Below are 13,126 nucleotides of genomic sequence, written 5' to 3'. Positions count from 1 at the left end.
GGAACGCAGTAGACTGTCAGAATAAAAATGTGCCTATCAGAGCCGTGACTGAGTCACAATGTAGTGTAAACTCACAGCAATGTTGGTTGGTGCCCCTCGCTGGTCCATGGCTTAGTAGGAAAGAGTAGTAACTGGAAGTTTGCTTCTATACCTTGTTTAATTTTATATTATCTGTCTAGTGCTTTCTACCAACAGTATTGCACTGAAGCGCTGTCTCAATCAAGGCACCATTTCCAGATGATTGTATGTGGTTTTAGGGTTTCCATCCACCGCTGAGTGTGGTGGCTACGATGGGCTTGAATGTGTAGGATTGGGTGCGTTTCCATATGTGTGGTTGTTTGGTTGTGTTGGTCTGTGCCTGGTTGCTTGGTTGTGTATGGTGTCTAATTTAATAATGGCTTGTTTTGGCTAGTGTGAATATAACATGAGTTTGATCTCGATAAAGAGCTCTGTAGTAGGTTACCGATATATGGATTTTCAGACAAAGGACTTTTTCTTTGTTTTTTTCGTTGGACCCGGTGGTTGGTTGTCCATTGCCTGGGCTAAGGCGATTGTTTTCTTGACAATAGTGCTCACCAGGTAAATATCTATCCTGTTATGTTCTCAGTATGATGGTGTACAATGTTTAAGGTAAATATATCTGAATGGTTGAAAACAGTGTGTGGGTGTGGTGTGGGGTGCTGTTGAGATGGCCTCACTTTACCGAATGGTGTAGGTGTTGTGTGCACAGGGGTTTTTGAGGATTGTCTAGTGTGTTCTGTTTGAGAACGCAAATTATATGTGTGTTTGGAAAGGGGTGTTTAGAGAGTTTTGTAGGGTGGAAGCTGTGAGCGCTGACGGGTTACATGCAAGCTTCATACTTGGGGACATCTTTATGAGAGGGTTGTGTCACTTTTGCCCCACGCAACGTGGTACATGCATGATGCAAACCTCGCTGTCAGATTTATGAAGCCACGCAAAGACAATGTGTGTGGTTCTGAGTGGCTTCAAAAATCTAGAGTAACGCAGCGCAGCACTAATCGCTGGATTGTGCTGCTCTGCCCTGGAACGCGTTTCATGGGCGTTGCGCGGGATTTTCCCCTCGCAACTCCCATGGATTTTGATGCATCCCCAGATTTACAAGAAGTTGTAAACCTGGGGCTGTGCCAGAAAGATGCCCCATCCTGCAAAAACACAATCCATGTCGCATGTCGCGATAGAAATCCCGATTTGGGCACAAACTGGTGTCTGTCTACTTATGAATTGGGACTCCGAATTTTGTGGTTATTTTGGCAACTCACAAGTTTTTCCCCGGAAAGATTTTAACCAGGTAAAATCTGACAGAATTTGTGGAGGAAAAAACACAACTACTCTGAGGTTCAATCTCAAAAGTGTCAACATTTCTTGGCTTTAGGGAAACAGCTGAAAAACACGCACTCTTGTAGTGTGCTTAAACAAAAAGAAAAAAGTAGTGGCTGACAAAATGAGCAGTGGAAGGACACAAGTAATGCATCCATGCTCCAGGGGAGGGACAAACACAAGCAGAGGAAGGAAGCCTACGGAAGCTGATGAATAAGAAGGAATCAAATGAGAGTGACAATGGAGCCAACCAATGGTAAGCATTGGGCGGGCTCCTAGCCCCCTGTAAGGGAACAAGTGGTCTTGCAAGAGACAACACATGCTCCCTCTTAGGCGAGACTTAAAAACGGAACCCGTGGTATTAGTAATTCTGGGTGTGGTATTACTGCATTGGTTTACCACAAGCACAGTATGAGCGACCACACGGTGTTCCGATAGAACTTGGGGTATGGTGATTGACTTAGGGAAGGGGCAGGCGCCGTGTCCACTCAACGACAATGTTGAAGCTATGGTGAATGATTCAACTGTCCCCAAGGGGGGCTGCTATTATGATTGGCTTTTATTCGCCAGACTTCAAGGGCGCTGGTACTTGAAGGGATGCTATATGAAGATGCTGCCAGACGAGTTTTATCAATATTAACAATAACGCATCACATTAGGGACTTGCTTACCACACAAATCAATTATCTTTTAGCGGCTTCATCACAGATGCTTCCATTGGCAAACTCGATACCACTCGATCAGCCGACTTCAGAGGGATGAAAGGCTGAGTTCTCTTGAGATCTGCAACTTAAGACCTGGATACTGACCACCAGCCCCTCCAAGGAGTAGCTGGTCCGCCTGGATATCTACGCTGAGCTGGAAGCCAACAGTTGTAAGTGTATTCCGAATGCATTTAGGATGTTTTTATTATGCAAATTCTATCTGGTATCAAGTGCTCTGAAGCTGCCTTCTGGCAACAAGGGGCACTAACCAGGTATAGGACATCAAACCAGACCTGACCTAGGCATATCCCGGGATATCTGAGCGGGGCTACCTCATATCTTTTGGCCTAGCCCACGTGCTGCACATGGCACATAAGAGTCAGGGAATTGGCAATAATTTAAATAAGTTATTATAATCAGGGTTTTACACGCATGTATTTATTATCCTCTTAATATAACGGACGCACAAACACATTTTGCATACCTAATTATAAATGAGGCGTGCCAAAAAAAAAAAAAATCCTGAGAGCAAACCCCTGTGTGATTTGGCCATCACACGTGGCAAATATTTGCACAGTAAATACAGAAGACTCTGGATTTTCAAAGTGAGGACATGTACTATACTTTTCGGGTTTATAGAGTAGGCACTTCTTAAAGGCGCTAAAGCCAGACTCTGGCAAGTTTAGGGGTATTTACCAACAACTTGCAGGTAGTTTTCTATCTCAAAAACATTCATTAGTGTGTAAGACGGACCTGTACGGAAATTGGGAGGATAACTTAATCTCTCGCCCCCAAAATGATAAAGTGGTCAAGAAGGGGTTTCTTCAATGGTCAATCTCCGTTTCCCTGTTTGTAGGTTTTACAAACATACATTGAAAAGTGGGACTCCAGCCTCACACTTCTGCGAGCTGCATGTGAATGTGAGTTCTGCCGTGGGAATCTTTGACCATGGATAGGTCCACTAAGAGTTTTTGTCATTTTTAGAAAAGTCCTTAAAATGCTCCAAAGGAAGAAGTAACCTGCAGGCCTAAATGTTTGTCTTTTTTCACTTTTGTGGGTCTGGCCCTGGGCCTTCCCTCTCTTCGTCTGCGCCTTCTTACATTCCTTGCTGGCCCTAGTGGGTCTTTGGGCCATCTTCAGCCTCCTTACCTCTGCTCGCCCTCAGAAGTATCCCTCCCACCTTTACTTCAGCCCACCCCCACCTTGTTTCCAAGATCTCTCAAGTTCTGATGTGGATCGTTGCCTCCTTCCCTTCCTGAGCTCTTGGGCGGGCGTCGCGCCAAGCGCCCTTGCAGCCACGTGAACAGAGCATGGAAGGATTTGTAAACCGGCCTCGCGGGAGCTCGCTGTCGCCCTGGTAACGCTGGAGGGTGGACAGGGAGGCGCAGACCTCAAGAGTCCCCCATCTTGGTCCATTGAGGGGGATCCAAGTGCACTGAAGCGCTGTGGGACTGAGGCCCGGGGCTTGCTGCCCAATGGCTACCATCACGGTGAGCAAGGTTTGTTCTAGCTTGCAGTAACGCACCCCTGATGGGCCAAGGGAGGCGTAAAATGAGGCCAGTCTATGCTTTCTGTGCGGCATGGCATGCCTCAGTAACAACGCTGGCCTGTGCACGATCCCTAAATTCTTCGCCCTTCCCAGGGCTTAATTTGTAAAAAAAATAAGTGCTAGGGCTCTCGTCAGGAAGACACTGCAGCTTGCACCACGCATTGCCCCGCTATGCTGCCAATGAAAGTACAAACACAACTACTAGCCACACACTCCTGCAAGTGTGACAATTTGGACTCTTTCAGGCCCCAAGGCTATAAGAATAGCTTGGGTGGTAGTTAATAGTCATTTTTAATGTACATTGAATTAATAATGAACTGTTGTTGTGGTCATCTCTAAATTAGCCAGACATCGCCATCTTGTGGCAGACTGTCACTAGCGCTGGTGTTGACCATTGAGTGCCGGTGCCGAGCACTGGGAACCACAGGCTTAATTTAAGCACTGTCCCATCCGAATGTGTTCTCTTACTGCTCTGTCGCCTCACTTGTGCAGCCGCCACTCTGCTCACGTGACGTACCTGCCCAATACATCCTGTGGCAGTTGTTATGTTAGGAGATTTGCCGCTCCTTTGCTTGGTCACAACATTTGGACCCCCTTAGGTGATCCATCGCTCTTGTGTGAACCAACCCTACCGTCATCTCCACCCTGTGCACTTTTAGATGGAACGTGACAAGAAGTCTCATTTAGAGTTTGGTGGAGCAGGAGCACCGCTGTAACTCACCCGAGCTCCGCCACCCTGAGCTCATGGTTCACCCACTCTGGTTATAGTCGGGGGAAGGGCCGGGGTCACTCGGCTGGCTCCACTGGTGTAAACCTCTGACCTGGTGGAATATCCATCATCGGGCATCAGAGAACAGTGATGGCCGTCTCGCTGTCGCTTATTTTCTTTGACCCTGTCTGCCATGCGAGGGATGTGGATCAGTGCTAGAAAAAATTTGGATTCTCCCCCATGCACAGGAAGAAAACTCCCTGTGTGTTGAGTGATATTTTTTTTGTTTAGAGAAAACTGCTTTGGGAGTCTGCTGTCTTCAAACAATAAAAGATTGCCTTGCAGGTGCTTTAAACATGGTGCTGGATTGGCATACTTTCAATGCTGTGAAATTCACCACTGCCTACACTGTTCCCTTCACACCAAAGATGGATCTATAAGTAGGGTTGACTATGCCAGAGTTTAAATAAAACTCAAAGGCCCTCATTACGATGGCGGGCAGACCGCCACCGACAGGCCATCGGTGGCGGTCCGCCCACCATCCAGGACATCGGTTCAACCGCTGAATTACAATGCAGGCGGTCAGACCGCAGAGGGCGGGTGGGGGGGTGTAAGATCACCGCCTCCTACAGGATCATAGATCGCGTCTGGATGGCGGTTGGATTCCTAACCCTACAATGGAGGCACCGCCGTAGGGATTAGGATATCCCTTTCTTACTGCCTGTTCATGGCGGTCCCAGCGCCATTTAAAGGCAGACAAAAAGGGACCTTGGGGGCCCCAAGCAGGGCCCCCACCCCTGTAGGCCAATGCTTTGTGGTCTGAGGAGCACATGTAGTGCCCCCACACATCCATGCACTGTGTGCCAGGCATTACATGGTGCCTGGTACATGGTGCATGGATGAGCACAAAGTGCCTTTTTCTACCGTGGCTTGTGCTGCAGCTCTGTTCCTGGGCCGCACTACAAGCCACAGTAGAAAAAAACATTTTACAACCACCTGCAAGGTGGTCCCACCCTAATCAGGCAAGCGGGATTGCCGACTCATTGTCGGACAGTAACCTGCCCGAAACGATGGCGGTCAGCAGTCTGACTGACCACCATCGAAATAAGGGCCAAAGTTTCTGAAAACTATTAACTGCACGAGACAGTGAAGGGGTCACTTCGGGGAGCTGATTAATTAATTGTATATAGCCAATTTAACAAATATTAAAAATGGAGACAGTCATGAAACTGTCAACTCAGGTCAGGCCCTGCACCCAACACCCCACGGGCATCCAGTCTCCGTTGCACATGACCCTTGGCTTTCAACCTCTGCCCATGCCCTGTAGCCAACTACACTAGCCAACCCCCTGTTGTGTATGGCTTACGGCCGTGCATAGTGGGGGTTTGGTCACTGGGTCTACCCTTCCCACAAACCCTGTCACCGGTAGCCTTCTCCACTCAAACACCCAACTCACATTTTGTTTTTATGTTTTTTTAATTGTTTTGCAATTACCGCAGTACTTCTGCGGTAGCGGAGCTAAAGCTTCATTCCCAGTACCTCACGGGAGGAAAGTGCTGTTTCCCACAGGGGTATCACATTACCCAAACAACTATTTTTTAACATTTTGTCCTCTGGGGGGAGGATTCTGCCCCTTATAGTCTGTTTGATTTACATTTTCATGACTAAAGTGACCGAGTCCCAAGTCCTGTAATGGCGGCTGCAACATTTTTCTCTGAATTGCGGCCAGCCAATCAGATCGGGAAAAAAGAGTTCCCTTGGTCAATGAAAGGGGTCTATTTTTACCGCGTGTCAGATCATTCATATATACCTACCATTGAACACCTTCAAGCCTACCCCAGTAGGTCTTTAAACGCAAATTTCTTGAAAAAGTCTGAACAGAGCTACACCCAACCATGAAAGGCACTCTTTCTGAGGAAAGTTTTAACTCTGTCAGATTTGGTGTAATTCTGTTCAGCTGTTTTTTCTGCTATCCGAGGGCAACATTTCCTTTTGGAATTATCATGTGAAATCAATGTTTTTGGACACCCCTTTTTTTAGCCTCCACTTGATGGATCGATGCAAAACATTCTGGGAAGATGCTGAGATGGATGAACTTTTCTGAGAAAGTTTCATGCTGATTTGTCAAATGGTGCCAAAGCTGTTAGCTAAACAAAAACGCTCTTTCCATGGAAACTCTGTCCTAACCAGTGGCGGCCGGCGCAGGTAAGCGTGTTGGGGCGGTTGGGTGGGGCAGGGTGGGGCAAGAGGGGAAGCTGACAGATGACTGAATAGGTATTATTTATTTATTTAACTATACCTATTCCATCGTCTGTTGACTCCCCCCCCCCCCCCCGCCCCCCCTGCCACCCCGCTCCACCGCGTTTACCTGTGCCGGACGCTGCTGGTCCCACCTATAACTACACTGTGGCAATCACCTGTGAGCGTATCCAGGTGCATGAGCAGGTGTGTAGGTACTGGGCCTCACACAGTTAGTTGAAGAGTTATTTCTTCAGCTTCAGCTGGGAAATTCAAGCAGTGAGGAGGAGGCTTTGATGTGTTGACGGAGGTTGTTCCGGCTTTTGGGTGCGATGTAGGAGAATGAGCGACCTCCAGTTCTGCTTTTGTGGACGTGGGGTGTGTGAGTGAGTGAGAGTGTGCCTGAGCACAGGTGTCTGCTTGGCTGGTGGAAGTGCATGCAGTTGTTCAAGTATTCTGGTCCAATGTTGTGCAGTGCTTCGTACATGTGTGTGAAGAGTTTGAAATGGCTGCTTTTGTGTATAGGAAGTCAGTGGAGCTCTCTGAGGCATGGAGTCATGAGAGTGCTACAAGGGAGGTTGACGATGAGTTTTGCTGAAGCTTTCTGGATGGTTTGGTGTCTGCTTAGGAGCTGGTTGGAGATCCCAGCGTTGTGTGCATTGCCATAGTCGAGTCTACTAGTGATGAGTGCCTGTGTGACAGTGAATCTGGTGTAATGGGGTCGTCATTTGAAGATCTTGCGTAGCATGCGTACGATGTGGAAGCAGGAGGAGCTGACTGCGTTGACATCCGCTATCATGATGAGTTTATAATCCAGGATGTTTCCCAGGTTTCTGGTGTGGCTGGGGATTTTGGTGTGGATCGATCTCTGGCGGCGCCAGGTTGAAACCCATGGAGACTTTTTGTTTCCGAAGACCATCACTTCCGTCTTGTCGGAGTTGAGCCTCAGCCAGTTGGGCTCCATTCTGCTACCGTGATCATGCCGTTGGTGAAATTGTTTGTTTTGGTAGTAGTCTTGTCGGACAGAGAGAGGGTGAGTTGGGTGTCATCGGTGTAGGATATGATGTTTATGACTTGGGATCTGATGTAGGAAATTATGTTTATAACTTGGGATCTGATGATGTTGGCAAGCGGAGCCATATAGATGTTGAGCAAGGTGAATAGTATTAGAGTATACCCCCTACACATCCCCATTTTTAATGTTTCCAGCTAGGGAAGAGAATAACATTTGTTTTTTCCACTAGCCAGGGAATTTTTTACTTTTAATCTATCACAGACCCTACCACTCTCACCCCTACACTACACATAGCCTATTTTCACAAAAACAGTGCTCCTGCGTATCCGTAGGTTGCAGCACGCCCCGCCCCGTAGAGGGACAGGAAGATCCCTATGATGAAGCATGACACTATGGGATTCATAGTGTGTGAGGGGTATTTTAAAAACACTTAGTGCTTTTCCATGACATTTCATGGATCACTATCACACCCTTTTTTCAGAATCACTAGAAAAAAAAAGAAAAAAGAAAAAAAAATCTATTTGAAGGGTAGAATCATATTTTTTATAAGTAAGTTAAACAGGAGGTAGATTCTATCTTTACACCTCTTTACTCCCTCCCCCATTTGTTAATTTTCGAGGTCTTTATCCAGCCATGGGATGGGAGGTGATGTTCGTATCCAGCCCTGGAAGCTAAGGTCTGTATTTAGGCCTGATGGAGAGAACTGTATCCAGCTCTTGTAAGGGAGGCCTGTGTCTGCCTTGGTAATGGAGGCCTGTGTCTGCCCTGGTAAGGGAGGCCTGTGTCTGCCCTGGTGAGAGAGGGGCTGTGTCTGCCCTGGTATGGGAGGCCTGTGTCTAGGCCTGATGGAGAGAACTGTATCCAGCTCTAGTAAGGGAGGCCTGTGTCTGCCCTGGTAAGGGAGGCCTGTGTCTGCCCTGGTAAGGGAGGCCTGTGTCTGCCCTGGTGGGAGAGGGCCTGTGTCTGCCCTGGTGGGAGAGGGCCTGTGTCTGCCCTGATAATGGCGGCCTGTGTCAGCCCTGGTAAGGGAGGCATGTGTCTGTCCTGGTATGGGAGGCATGTGTCTGCCCTGGTATGGGAGGCATGTGTCTGCCCTGGTAAGGGAGGCCTGTGTCTGCCCTGGTGGGACAGGGCCTGTGTCTGCCCTGGTGGGAGAGGGCCTGTGTCTGCCCTGGTGGGAGAGGGCCCTGCTTTGTATTCTGAATGCCTGGGAAGAGCTGAGCGCACAGCTCCAGGGAGGGAGAGATCCGCTCTGCGCTGTATAGTACAATCTGGGATTAAGGTATTACCAGAGATCAAAGGGGGATGCTGGCTGGTGCTTAACCCATTCACTGCCTCAACGAGAGCGAATCCTGTTAGGCTGCCTGGCCTTGTATGCAGCCCAACAGCAAAGCCGCCTTTTCATCGAGGGCTGTGGGGTCATCTCTGGTCAATGGTTCAACAGTGTCAGTGAGGGCCAAGGCCATTATTGGTGATGGGGATTACCTTCATTAATCCAAGCATTAATTTTTCACAAGGGAAATGAATCAACCTGTTTTGTACTGGTAAAGTCCGGCAGCTCCATTCATAACATCTCTTTGCCATTAGCCTTGCTGCCCCGAGCCACTGACGCCATCCACACAGAAGAGGCACTTGGCTCTATGGTCCCCAAATGTTTATTCATTTTTAATTCTTTCACAGATTTATTGTGTCATGGCTTATTGAAATCAGAATACCTCTTAGCTTGTGACCCTTAAGTAACTAATTCAATTTAAAATTATTATATGTGCAGGCCTTTCAATTTCCCCTAATCTTCCCAAAATACTTCTGAAATTTGGTCACAAACTCATTTTTCCCTTCTTCTTTTTCGTTCACCCTCAACACTTGCTTTTCAGCAGGTGGATATAGTTCAATATGCAACTGTTTCTGGACACAACAACTTAAAACTGACCGTCATCACTTAGCAACATACAGGGTTCTGTCACATATTCTCCACTTAAAATCAAATTTCAACAGTTCATACCCCCTCAGTCAATTGTGGCTGAATGGTTGGGCATAATGCCCAGTGATGGATACCCCAAAGAATGCTAATCCAGGAGGGGAATCCATCATTGAAATGCCGCGTGTTGTGCTGTCTCTGGGGGAGAGGGGATTGCACTGGTTGATTCTTCTCTGGGCTTTCAACTAGGCCTGGGCGTAATCGCGGAGTTTTGCTACGCGGAACTCCGCGAAGTCCCAAAAAAACTCTACGAAGTTCCGCGAGTGGCAGAGTGCAGTGAGAACTGCAGTTTGTGCTAGTGTTCCTGCCGCTCGGGTCGAAATTCTATCCGAGCGGCAGCTCACGCTCACGAACTTACCGTTCGCAATCGCGAACTTATCGTTCGTGATCGCGAGCAGTGAAAAAACTCCGCTGCACATCGCAAAGCAGAGTTTTCTGCACGCTGCAAGCTCCACGGACTGCGGAGTGCAGAAAACTTCGCAAACTCCGCGAACGGAGTGAAGTTCACTGCCCAGGCCTTCTTTAAACATAGTGGCCTGCCAAATGTTCTACCAGCCACAAATCCCTTTATAAATGTCTGTGGAGCCTCCTGAGTACAGTACTTTTTTTTAAATGGTTAAGATTTTGAAATCTAATTGTCGCAATTTTCATGTGCTGTTTTAAGTACCTATATGCACTTTTCTAGCACTTGCACTTTATTCCTTGTCCAGAATTCATATAGAAAGTTGTAAGTATCTATTTGTACTTTCCTAGCATCTGCACTTTTAGTTTCTCTGCCTAGAACTCATATTTCCTTCTACGACAGGAAACTTCAATGTGGTGACTATTAGGCTTAGCACTAAAAACATTTTTTCTTTTAAATGTACTGAATAGCAGGCTTAGCATTTGTATTGTATTTAATTCAACAAATTGAGAAACTGGTTTTATACTATAAAGATAACATTTTATTTATTATGACCGCCACAGGGCGAATTATAATTGTAAGTGTGTTTACCTAACACGTATGAATTGATTTATCTTGTATCTTTTATGGTCTTTTTTAAACCGAATAAAGCTTCATCAATGCGTACAGTACCTGGAGGTGGCTGACAATGCAGTACTCCTGGACATCCTGGAGCCCACACGTGGACGTGGCGCTGAGGCTCTGCGCCCGGCCAATGAGGAGGTTCCCTGTGGCTGGGTAGCAGCTCCCATCGGTGCAGCCTTGTTGCAGAAGGTCCGGATCATCTTGAAGATCCGGTTCCTCTTCGGTTGTGGATCCCAATACGTGAACTGGGAAGAAAACATACAGGCTGTTAGAATTAGGGAAAGTAACTCAAACTGTTCACACCCCAACCAAAGGCACCAGCTGGGGCAACCTGGCCAACTTATGTATTCATTTGGTGAATATTGTTTAGGATTTTTATAATAGAGAAATGGGAGCCATTCCCTTCAGCATGGTGCCTTCTCTTCAAGGCCCAGAGGAGATGGGGCATTGCCTCTTTTACACCACACCCCACTGATATTTCATGGTAAGGAAAGTATGAACTAGTTTATAAACAAAGTAAGAGGGGGCATATCAGCAACAACCGGCAATAATTATCGCTAAGCGCACTTAGCGCTAGGATAATTATCGCCGGCTAGCGTGGATTTTTATCGCTGAGATAGTGTGCTATTAGCAACGCTTATCTCAAAAGCGATAAAAATCCTAGCCCTAACTGCCTAACGTGAGATTATCGCTGAAAACCCAGCGATAATCTCACAAAATGTGGCGTTAGCTTGCTGATAGGGACTCAGAAACTTAGCCATGATATCCACCCTCCATAGGATATCATGGGTAAGTCAGTCCTGAAGCAGGTGTAAGGAAAGTAGCGATAACAGGGGTTATCGCTACTTTTCCTGCCGCTATGCTGCATAGCGTGGGGCTTGATGATAGGAGAAATGTTGCTTTGACCTTGCTATTTAGGTGATAAAATTATTGCCGCTTTTCGTCCGAAAACAGCCGCAAAAGCGGCGATAATTTTCTATCGCCTCGTTGTTGATATGCCCCGAGGTTCTCCAGCTTAACTCCTCTTTTGATTCATGCCAGAGATAAAAATAGCCTGCCCTAATATATTAATTTATTTACCATTTCTTTATGAATTTCATATCTTTCTAGAGTGTGGACCGAGCCACATTGCAACAGAGCATTTTAGAGACAACATAGATGGAAAAAAAACATGACATCAGAACCGTTTGTAAAGCAAGGGAACATCTGGGGGATTAGTTCAGGAGATGAAGTCTAAAAAAGTCAAGTCTTCCAGAAAGTCAGAAGGTCCAGATTTTGCCTGATGTGATCTGGAAGATTCTTAGAGGTGGGCAAAGGAAGGTCTGTTTTGATGTTTCAGATTTGTTGCTTCTGGGATTTCTAGAAGGATGTGCCTGCTGCCCCTGGTTGATCCCTGTCCTCGTGTGAATTGGTGCTTGTTCTTCAGGTGGGGGGGGGGGGAGGGCAGCGTGAATCGCTTTGTGCATGATGCAATCATGAACTCAATTCTTGCTTCGAGTGGTAGCCTGTGAAGATGTTTCACGATAGGGAAGAAATGATTGGATGTCTTTGCTCCCGTCACTAGATGGGCAGCTGCAGGGAGTACGGCATATAGGGTGCGACCGTGTAGTAGGTTTTGAAGGCCTGCTAGGGTGGCATTTCCTCAACCCGTTGTGTGGGAACCATTGCCTGCACGGCGGATCTGAAGCCTGCCTGATGGGTGTTGTTTTTAGCTTCCTGAGCAGATGGAGTTGGGAGGAAGAAGATCTGGCAATGAGATCATATAAGGTGATCTTTTGGTCACTGAAGAAACTGAGCCACTTTTCCTGTGGTACCATTGATGGGCAGATGCCTAGGGGTTCTACTGCAGTTTGCTCTTTGTGTACTGGCAATGGGGAGTCTGTAGGGAATAGAAGAAGGAAATCTGGGCCAGATGTACAAAGCATTTTTGTGGTTGCAAACGCTCTGATCCATCTAAACGGCACTGATGCCCATCGAATATGCAGCTGCCACCCGTTCATCTAACAGAAAACTGCCAGCTGTCCAGCTACCATCACAGCGTCACTCGTCCATCTACCATGGCACTGCTACCCATCCATTTCACACAACACTGCCAACCTTCCAACTAACACGACACTGCTGCCCATCTAATATGACACTGCCACCTGGTCATCTAACATGAAACTGCCGCCCATCCATCTTACATGACACGGCTACCCCTCAAACACAACCCCGCCACCTGCCCACCTAGCACGACACTGTCATTTGTCCATCTAACATGACACTGTCATTTGTCCATGTAACACAACACTGCTGCCCATCTAACACCACACATGCACCTGTCCATCTCAAATGTCACTGCCACCCGTCTCAGCCACACACCCAACTAACATGACAATGCTATCCGCCCATCTAACATGACATTCCCACCCATCTATCTAACACAACACTGTCACCCATCACTGCCACTGATCCATGCAGCATGACACTGCTACCCATGCATCTAACAGGACACTGCCATCCGCCCATTTAACACAACAATTGCCTCTCACCCATCTAATATGACACTGGCACCCGTCCATGTAACAT

General features: G+C 47.2%; 1 protein-coding gene across 2 annotated transcripts in view; it reads right to left on the bottom strand.

The window, feature by feature from the left end:
* Window positions 1–13,126, bottom strand: part of LOC146797319 (laminin subunit beta-1-like) — a 398,209-nt gene that overhangs the window by 234,030 nt on the left and 151,053 nt on the right. For both annotated transcript variants that reach the window (XM_085624319.1, XM_085624320.1), the window contains exon 3: window positions 10,607–10,803. In XM_085624319.1, the coding sequence (XP_085480445.1) occupies window positions 10,607–10,803 (197 nt within the window). The remainder of the gene's footprint in view (window positions 1–10,606; window positions 10,804–13,126) is intronic.

The sequence above is a fragment of the Triturus cristatus genome, chromosome 9 (genome assembly GCF_964204655.1).
Source record: "Triturus cristatus chromosome 9, aTriCri1.1, whole genome shotgun sequence".
In the NCBI taxonomy this organism is placed as follows: Eukaryota; Metazoa; Chordata; class Amphibia; order Caudata; family Salamandridae; genus Triturus; species Triturus cristatus.
Note: the sequence above shows the minus strand (reverse complement) of the source record. Positions and strands in the feature narration are given on the sequence as shown.